This window comes from Hemiscyllium ocellatum, chromosome 6, assembly GCF_020745735.1.
Source record: "Hemiscyllium ocellatum isolate sHemOce1 chromosome 6, sHemOce1.pat.X.cur, whole genome shotgun sequence".
NCBI classification, from domain to species: domain Eukaryota; kingdom Metazoa; phylum Chordata; class Chondrichthyes; order Orectolobiformes; family Hemiscylliidae; genus Hemiscyllium; species Hemiscyllium ocellatum.
In genome coordinates, this window is record NC_083406.1 from 113,593,805 (window position 1) to 113,604,126 (window position 10,322).

The 10,322-nt window shown below is 42.5% G+C and overlaps 1 protein-coding gene across 2 annotated transcripts in view; it reads right to left on the minus strand.

The window, feature by feature from the left end:
* prkx (protein kinase X-linked) overlaps nucleotides 1-8,642 on the minus strand; it is a 127,751-nt gene extending 119,109 nt beyond the window's left edge. For both annotated transcript variants that reach the window (XM_060826289.1, XM_060826288.1), the window contains exon 1: nucleotides 8,203-8,642. In XM_060826289.1, coding sequence (XP_060682272.1) covers nucleotides 8,203-8,413 — 211 coding nt within the window. In that variant the 5' untranslated portion in view covers nucleotides 8,414-8,642. The remainder of the gene's footprint in view (nucleotides 1-8,202) is intronic.
* Nucleotides 8,643-10,322: the final 1,680 nt, after the last annotated feature.

The following is a 10,322-nucleotide window of genomic DNA, read 5'->3' on the forward strand; positions in this document are numbered from 1 at the left end:
ATCCCAATCCTATAACTTTGTATGCCACTGGTAATCAGAAATTCATTAAGCTCTACCTTAAGCTAAGCCCTCTGTGGTACAGAATTCCAGAGATTCATCGGAGTAAAAAATATTTCCCTTCTCTCAGATTGAAGTTTCATTCCCCTTTACTTTTAAAAAAAAAGTGTCTCATGGTCCTAGACTCCTCAACCTAAACCCCTACCTACCTGCACAAAGATTAAAGCCTTGTACTGTGATACTGCCCATGATCTATCTATTTAGTCATAATACCAAAAATGTTAAACATTCAAAATCGGTGACAAATGTTCATGACTGCATGACCAGGAGGAAAGAATGACTGGGTGTGACCATCCAACCCCTTCATAATCAGATCTTGCAATAAGAGCTCAAACTGTGATTATATTTTCATTCTTTGTACACTGAATGCTGTTTTATGGAAAACCATAAAAACTCTTCTCAAACCTCTGAGTTGTGTGTCGGTCGGCTGCAAAATCACTGATAACAATAATCCTAGTCAATCCTAACAAATGCGCAACGCGTAACACAGCAAAAAAACTGATTGTATCTCAACATGAAGTAATATCCAAAATCACAAACTGCTCAATCTATTACCTTCATGGCACAGTGCATATCAAGAGTAGGTCACTCCAACACAGTGAGCACGCAAAAGCCTTCCCACCCCACCCACACTGCTCAGACTGTAAACCAGGAGCCAAGAATAATACCTGGCAGCTGTTTTGTTGCTTTTATCACTGAACAATAGGAACTGACCAGTTTCAACAAAAAAAAAGCTGAATGCTAAAGCAGCACCCTGTGAGATACCCAAATGACCACAGTGACAGATGTCACAGCAAATTCCTCAAATGGAGTAAATGAATATAATTTGAGAGGCTGGAAACTAAGGGCAGTTCAGCTGAATGTTAAGTTGGCCTCAAAGTTTGCGATATCACATCAGATGTGCTCTCAAAGTCAAGCAGATTTCTAATTTCCATTTTTTTTTTAAATGTAATGGATTGAACTAAAATATCAGGGCTTTGCAACACCAGCTGGATTTCAAAGTGCTTCCGAAATAATTCCAGTCCAAATACAAACTAAACACATAACTAAAATCTCAAGACACCATCAACTGCAATCAAATGTTTGAAATGTAGAAGTTTTAATACCAAAAAGGATACATCAAATTTATCAATCTTTCACAGATTATAAAACATCCATTACTACTTTCATGGTATGCAGGTACTACATGAAATCAGCAAGGCAAATGACATGTTATGTAAAAAGGTAACAAATGGCATATTACAGAAGAGTTGGAGTATAAGAGGGAAGGAAAACATTGAGAGCACATCTGGAGTACGGTATTTAAAAGTATTTATTTTGTAGAGTGAGAATGTGTATAAGCAGACAGGGAAAGAGTTAAGTCATGAGTTTTGTGAAACAAGTGGTTCAGCTGAGCATGACTCAGATCAGATAAGAACTTACAGTTAACAATGGGGTACTGGAGGCAAGGATAATGGGATAACAAGGTGGAAAAGCAATAATGTCGAACCATTTTACAATATTGGAAGCAATCAGTATGCAAGGTCAGCTAACAAGGAGAAATGTACCCATTGTATGAATCCAATTAACAAGGTTAAGAAAATTCATTGGATAACAGTAAAGGGTTTGGTCTCTGCTATTGATACTCGCTGATTGTAACAGTCACCCAATTAATATGTATGTTGCCTTATATGGATTAAAATGACTATACAGTTCATTGAGAAACTGATCCTTCTGAGGCAGCCATGAACTCATGTCTCCGTGCACACGGGCAATCGTTCTCCTGACTGGAGAGTGGGGATGGGGGTGGGGGTGGGGGGTTGCAGGACGACAAGAGGAAATGCAACAGGATTTGCTACATTGATTCCCAGGGTGAGGGGGCTGCCTTGTGAGAAGAGACTGAAAAAGGGGCTTCTCACTGAAATACATAAACTCCTTAAAGTGTATGAGAAGGTAGAAGGTCAGTGGCATCTGATGTTGCTCTAAACTGTACAGCTTAAAGTTAAACATTCCTGAATACGTTGGCCACCTTGCACGACTGCATGCATGTCACCACATGCAGAGGTCATTTGGAGTCAGTCAATCTCTAGCCCAAAACCATGGATGCTGAGAAAGACTTACATTAATAGATCTTTAGGCACTAAGGGAACCAAGTCATATGGGGATAGGGTGCTTGGAAATAAAATCCTTCAAGAATGATTACATTGAGGCTGAAGAGGATCTATGGCTGACTCCTGTTTGTACTTCTGTGTTTATGTTCCAAAGCAAAGTTGTGAATCACATAAGTGTTAATTGCTGTCAATATCAGGATATTCGAAAACAATGAGATGTATTTTCAGTTGAATGTAATGCAACTTTGTATATTATTATGCCCAGGTCTCTTTGCTGAAATGAGGAGAACAAGCATAAAATGAATCAACATTTTTTAAAAGGATTTTCTATTCATTGATACCACCCTACAATTTCTAGGATGCAAAATTTCTACAACAGAAATGGAATTTCACTATCGCAGAAACACTTTCCTGAACACTAGAAGGTGATTATAGTTATGACTATTTAAAAAAAAAGTAATTTACAGGCAACTGACACTTATTCTCAACAAATTACCCAGTGATTTCTATCACCAATAGTACAAGAGGATTGCCATCTCCAAGGTTCATATTATCTTGACTTCACTGTCAGTGAATCAAGATCTTAGAAATCCTCAAAATATCTTGGCAACACAATCAGCTTAAAATGTTTCAGAAGTTTAAGGGGACAGCTGACCATCATCTTGAAGACAAATAGGAATGAGTAACTAATATTTCCAAACTAGCATCATCCAGATCACACAGATAAAACTGGAGTGATTCTAACACATTCAATTCCAATGCCACTTCCATATTATACAATTTGTAAATGTGAGGTCATTTAATACTCTACTGTCCATGCTCAATCTCACACTAAGTCCACTAGCCTATCACTATTTTGCTTACCAATTTACAGTAGACGTTGATCCAGTAACATCTTAATATTAAAATTTTCATCCTTCTAAAGCAAATTGTCCAAGCCTTCACCCAGCCCTATCTTTGTAATGTCTTCCAATATGTCTGCACTCCTCAAATTCTGGTCACCTGGTCAATGTTTTTTTCTAAATTGCATAGCCATCCAGTAACCCATAAGTCCCCATGTAGGTCAAATGTACATCCTTCCCTTTAACTTACCACATGTAGTTGGCTGTTGTTTTGATCCTGGAGAAGGTCATCCAATGGGTGTTTCAATCTGCTAAGTTATTTTTGTTTTAAGCAGAAACATTTTGAAAACTCAGGCACTTAGTAAAAGATTAAAGCTACAGATTCCACAATCATGAACAAACTATGTTTTAGTATAGGTGTTAGAAATGTGAAACAATCTATTCATAATTTATACTCTAATATCCTGAATTAATGAGGTAAATGAATTAACAGATATTTCTAGCTCAGCAAGCCGACATGTAGTTTCTAATACTACCTTTGTAGCTTTTACCATCTTAAAGCAACATAACTCCAACATCTAAAATGCAAGAGATTCCACAAACTTCAACTGGCATTTATCCTATTTTATGCAGTTAAACTTTAACGCTCTGGAAAACCCTCTCTGAACCTCCCCTCCTTTAAACCAAATCTTAGAACTTCCATCTTTCGCCAAGTTTTTGCCCCAATATCTCTTTAGTGTGGAATTATATTGTATAATGCTCCTGGAAAATGCCTTGGAGCAATTTATTACATCATATTTAGACTTTACTTTCAAATTGTTGTTGGAGAATTGTTCATTCTTTATGACAATGAGTGCATAGGGATTTTTAATCTCTGTTCTAACTGCCTGGAACTAAAATAATTCTTCTTTACAAAGTTACATTTTATCATGTAAACCTAGCCAAATTGTAACAATTTCTGTTGCATCAGGCAAATATCAAACCAAGAACCAGGAGTCCCTGATTAACTATTGGGCTGACAAATTTATAAGCAAATGTCAAAATAAACAGCCAATATTAAAAATGCAACCAAAAAACACTCAAAATTCACCATTGACATATACGGGTTAAAACTCTGACATCAATTGAAAGCACTGCATCATTTCTGTCAAGCACCTTATGTCAACTGAACATAGTAATTTACAATAAAATTCGTAATATTTAGAGGATTCATCGGAAAAATTTACCACAATTTCCAAAACAAGCTACAAATAAACTTATCAACTGAAGAAAGCTAGAAATGTAAAATTAGCCAAGATAATTGATTCAATTCTAACTGCATTAACTTATGAAATATGAGTGTCTTTGTCCATATGACCTCCAGGGTACTCCCCTTCTCAAATATTCTGGCTTTATCCATGCACTAAAGCCAAGTGCTGATCCAAAATGACAAACTTCCACTAGAATCCAGGTAGGAGGATATCATGTTATTCAATGGTGGAACCAATTCAAATAATCCCATCCTCACTCAACTTCATTTTCATATTTACAACTGGCTTTTTTAACATCACTGACAATTGAATATTTTGCACATTTCATCCAGTTAATGGTCTTCAGTGAGCAAATGAAATGTTTATTGCCATCACTAGATTTCCTCAGTATGTTCTTGACAGTGCAAAGATCTTGCTCAAACTAGGTTTCTTTCTTTTTAAAGAATGTGCGTTCTATTCACTTGCATGCAAAAAGCAAAATAAACATGGCTTGGTGAGACACCTGGTAACAGAGACAAATGAGTTTTGAAGGATGCTATCATTTATTAAACATTGCCCAGTAAACACATCAGTTCTGCTTTCAACACCAGCACAGTTTTAAAATTCCACAACCATAAATATGGAAAATCAGTGTGCAGTCAGCCATTCCAAGACCCAAACCTCCACTGTGAAAATGCATGCTGTGTGTTTGGCAATCTTCATTCAGGCTTTGCTGGTTCCCACTGACATCAAATACGTGAAACTTAAATCACTCTAGAGAACTCAAAACGGCATGCATCCCAAATTTTAAAAAGGTGAAGACAAAAAGTTTGAGCATCCTACACAAATTCATCTTTTCATTTAAAAACACCTTTTAACCCCAACCTCATTAACACTACAACATGCACTGAATGACTTAAGCTTGCAAGTCAGAGAGATGTATATCACAGAAACAGCCCCTTCGGTCCAACTCATCCATGCCAACCAGATATCCTAACCTAATCTAGTCTCATTTCCCAGCACTTGGCCCATATCCTTCCAAACCCTTCCTATTCATATACACATGTCTTTTAAATGTTAAAAAAAATCACAACACCAGATTATAGTCTAACTGGTTTAATTGGAAGCACACTAGCTTTTGGAGTGTCGCTCCTTCATCAGCTCCGAAAGCTAGTGTGCTTCCAATTAAACCTGTGGGATTATAACCTAGTGTTGTGTGATTTTTTAAACTTTCTACACCCCAGTCCAACACTGGTATCTCCAAATCATGACTTTTAAATGTTGCAATTGTTCTAGCCTCCACCACTTCCTCTGGCAGCTCATTCCAAACATGTACCACTCTCTACGTGAAAAAGTTGCCCCTTAAGTCCCTTTTAAATCTTTCACCTCTCACCCTAAACCTATGCCCTCTAGTTCTGTACCACCCCACCTTTAAGGAAAAGATTGCATCCATTTTTCCTATCCATGTCCCTCACGATTTTATAAACCTCTAAGATCACCCCTCAACCTCCAACGCTACAGTGAAAACAACCCCAGCCTATTCAACGTCTCCCTATAGCTCGAATCCTCCAAACCCGGCAACATCCTCGTAAATCTTTTCTGAACTCTTTCAAGTTTCACAACATCCTTCCGATAGGAAGATCAGAACTGCACGCAATACCTGTAGCCCAAAATTCTAGTAGAATATGTACCAAAAGGAGAATAAAAAGAAACAGAACCAACTACTGCGATAAAATGAAGGCAATTATATTTTGCATTTCAATTTCATTGAAATCGCAACCAATGAAGCATCATCACTAACACATCCACTGAACAAACACGATGAAACTAAGTACTGCAAGAGGGAAAGTGCAAAACTCAACACAATTCAATTAACGTCGAGCAGAAAAACACAAATTCCCAGGACCTGATCAGGTGTACCCGAGAACTCTGTGGGAAGCTAGGGAAGTGATCGCTGGGCCTCTTGCTGAGATATGTGTATCATCGATAGTCACAGGTGAAGTGCCAGAAGACTGGAGGTTGGCAAACGTGGCGCCACTGTTTAAGAAGGGTGGTAAGTACAAGCCAGGGAACTATAGAGCAGTGAGCCTGACCTCAGTGGTGGGCAAGTTGTTGGAGGGAATCCTGAAGGACAGGATGTACATGTATTTGGAAAAGCAAGGACTGATTCGGGATAGTCAACATGGCTTTGTGCGTGGGAAATCATGTCTCACAAACTTGATTGAGTTTTTTGATCAAGTAACAAAAAAGATCGATGAGGACAGTGCAGTAGATGTGATCTATATGGACTTCAGTAAGGCGTTCGACAAGGTTCCCCACAGAAGACTGATTAGCAAGATTAGATCTTATGGAATACAGGAAGAACTAGCCATTTGGACACAGAACTAGCTCAAAGGTAGAAGACAGAGGGTGGTGGTGGAAGGTTGTTTTTCAGACTGGAGGCCTGTGACCAGTGGAGTGCCACAAGGATCGGTGCTGGGCACTCTACTTTTTGTCATTTACATAAATGATTTGGATGCGAGCATAAGAGGTACAGTTAGTCAGTTTGCAGATGACACCAAAATTGGAGGTGTAGTGGACAGCGAAGAGGGTTACCTCAGATTACAACAGGATCTGGACCAGATGGGCCAATGGGCTGAGAAGTGGCAGATGGAGTTTAATTCAGATAAATTCGAGTGCTGTATTTTGGGAAAGCAAATCTTAGCAGGACTAATACACTTAATGGTAAGGTCCTAGGGAGTGTTGCTGAACAAAGAGACCTTGGAGTACAGGTTCATAGCTCCTTCAAAGTGGAGCCACAAGTAGATAGGTTCGTGAAGGCGGTGTTTGGTACTCTTTCCTTTATTGGTCAGAGTATTGAGTACAGGAGTTGGGAGGTCATGTTGTTGCTGTACAGGACATTGGTTAGACCACTGCTGGAATATAGCATGCAATTCTGGTCTCTTTCCTATTGGAAAGATGTTGTGAAGCTTGAAAGGGTTCAGAAAAGATTTACAAGGATGTTGCCAGGGTTGGAGGATCTGAGCTACAGGGAGAGGCTGAACGGTCTGGGGCTGTTTTCCCTGGAGCGTCAGAGACTGAGGGGTGACATTATAGAGGCTTACAAAATTATGAGGCATGGATAGGATAAATTGGCAAAGTCTTTTCCCTGGGGTTGGGGAGTCCAGAACTAGAGGGCATAGGTTTAGGGTGAGAGGGGAAAGGATATAAAAGAGACCTACGGGCAACTTTTTCACACAGAGGGTGGTACGTGTATGGAATGAGCTGCCAGAGGATGTGGTGGAGGCTGGTACAATTGCAACATTTAAGAGGCATTTGGATGGGTATATGAATAGGAAGGGTTTGGAGGGATATGGGCCGGGTGCTGGCAGGTGGGTTGGGATATCTGGTGGGCATGAATGGGTTGGACCGAAGGGTCTGTTTCCATGCTGTACATCTTTATGACTCTAAATAGACTTTGATCTGTCATTCCCAAACCGCCCATTTCATTCGCAAATACTCTTTAACCAGCAACGACCTTAATGGTGCGAAACCTAAGTGGAAGGGGAAAGGGAACCAGTAAAATAACTTGCTAAGTGAAAATGTCAGAACTCAATACTTTGGGAAGACAACTGAATAACTTGCCCAACTGAACAACCACCTGCTGAAGGAGCGGCACTTCCAAAGCTAGTGCTTCCAACTAAACCTGTTGGACTGTAACCTGGAGTCGTGGGAGTTTTAACCTGCAAGGCTGCAAAAGCGTGCAATGTGTTGACTGAGACGTGCCACCGGGAACACAAGTGGGACAGCCTCAGGGAAGGAAGGGGGCAATGCACTCGTGCAACTTCACGAATGCACCATAAATAGCATCTTGCAGAGATTTGCTCTTTTTTTTTGCATAAGGGCCAGGCCGATCAAGAGATCAGCGTGAAAGGGGGGGGGGGGGGGGTTAGGAATGTCGGTGGGTACTTCAGCCCAACCCCCACACCCAGGCACCGAACCTACCGACAGTAGCGACGGTTTCCAGCTCCTCCAACCGGTAATCCCGGGCTGCAGGAGGAAGGGGAGGAGGTGGTGGTGGTGGTGGTGGAGGAGGAGGCGGTAATTCCACGCCGGCTGCTGGCTGCTGCGGCGGCTCTCCTTCCTTCGACACCGGCAGGCGTAAGGCGGCCTCGGCCGGGGAGCAGCCCGGCGCCTTGACTCGCAGCGCTGCCATCTTCCCTCACCGCATCGAGCCTTCTTCACATCGACTTCGCCGCCGCCTCAAAAGGGGGTCAACTCGTGTATGTATGTGGGGGGGGGGGGGGGGACTGCTTTCAGTCTTCACACATTCACAGAAACCGGAGACATCGAAAGCTCAGGGGACGGGTCAGAAAACTTTTAAATGCGCCCGCGGGTCGTCCCAACATTCTCCGCCGCTCCCGCCACGAACCGTCCGACGGTTGGAAACTGAGGTGGGGGAGGGGCAGGGTTACAGGGGCGGGGCGAACAGGAAGGTGTGGTCACTGTAAGGGGGCGGGGAAGAATGAGCCCGCTCCTATTGGGGAGGTCGGCGTGGAGAGGGGGCGTGGCCCGGTTCCCGGAGGGGCGTGGTCTGGCGTGGCTGCGGTCGGGGTGGGGGTCAGCGTGAGAGGGCGTGGTCTTACCCGAGAGGGCGTGACTTGGTTGATGGTAAGGCTGGGTGAGGACCTAGGGTGGAGGGGGCGGGGTCTGGGGGAGGGGCGGGGACCGGGTGGAGGGGGCGGGGTCTGGGGGAGGGGCGGGGACCGGGTGGAGGGGGCGGGATATAGAAAGCAACTTTTTCACACGATGGGCAATGTGTGTATGCAATCAGCTGCCAGAGGAGTGGTTGGCAACTGGTACAGTTATAACATTTAAAAGGCATCTGGATGGCTATATGAATAGGAAGGGTATAAATGAATAATGGGCCAAATGCTGGCAAAGGGGACTGGACTTATTTTGGATATCTAGTTGGCATGGACGAACTGGTCCCAAGAGTCTGTTTCTATGTTGTACATCTCTATACTCTGGGTCTGTACTCGAAATACTTCAGAAGGATGAGGATGGACAAGAGTTCTCTCCATATTTCACTGTCACCGTCTCCTCCCTCTAACACTGTCCCTTCACCTGGACCCTTCCCTTTGGGCTTTTACCTGAACTCAACCTGTTCTTCAGAACTGTCGATGTGACATTGGTTGCCTCAATTTCTCTGCTTCACCCCTTACTCATTGAAACCTGTCTCCCTCTAAACCAAATGCTCTCCATGCTAACATAGTTCTGAAGCAGGATCCCAAACCTTACCTGTGCTATCATCTTCACAAGTGCTGTCAGAGCTGCTGACTTTTTTCAGTAATTTTTGTTTTTTGTATTTTATGGTCTTATCAACAGCGGGGAGGTGCTTTGAGAGATAGAGGATGCTGGGAGAGGCGATAGTTTTCAGTTTCACAGGCTGATAGCCCAGGGATGGGTTAGGTTTGAGTTTAGATTTAGTTTTAGGTTTCCCCATGTCTATTGGTGGCTGATAGTAGGATGGGAGGGGGGGGCATTGGTGGCGGTAGTTGACTGATGGTTCATTGTAGTGCCTTGTGCTCCCCACCAGTTCATGATGACTGACAATTAACTATCAGGAGAAAGTGAGGACTGCAGATGCTGCAGATCAGAGTCGCGAGTGTGATGCTGGAAAAGCACAGCAGGTGAGGCAGCATCCAAGAAGCAGGACAATCGATGTTTCGGGTATAAGCCTAATGAAGGGCTTATGCGTGAAATGTCAATTCTCCTGCTCCTCGGATTCTGCCTGACCTCCTATGCTTTTCCAGCACCACACTAGTTAACTATCAGGCTTTGTTTAAATTTTGAATAAAATGAACAAGGAACAAGAGTAGATGTTTAGGTCCTTCAAGCTAGTCAGGTTGACTGATTTCTCAAAACATTGTGTGTCATCACTGCAACCCTGCAAGACTAACCAACGGTGAGAGGATCATTCAATAATGGGCTGGGGTTGCGAGGTTCAGGACTCGAGGGAAAAGCTGGGACATGGAGTGGGTACATGATCACAAGCTGTTGCTCAGTGAGGAACCCTCAATCTTGGAGATAAATATAAAGACATTCCATTCTTGAATTTGGCA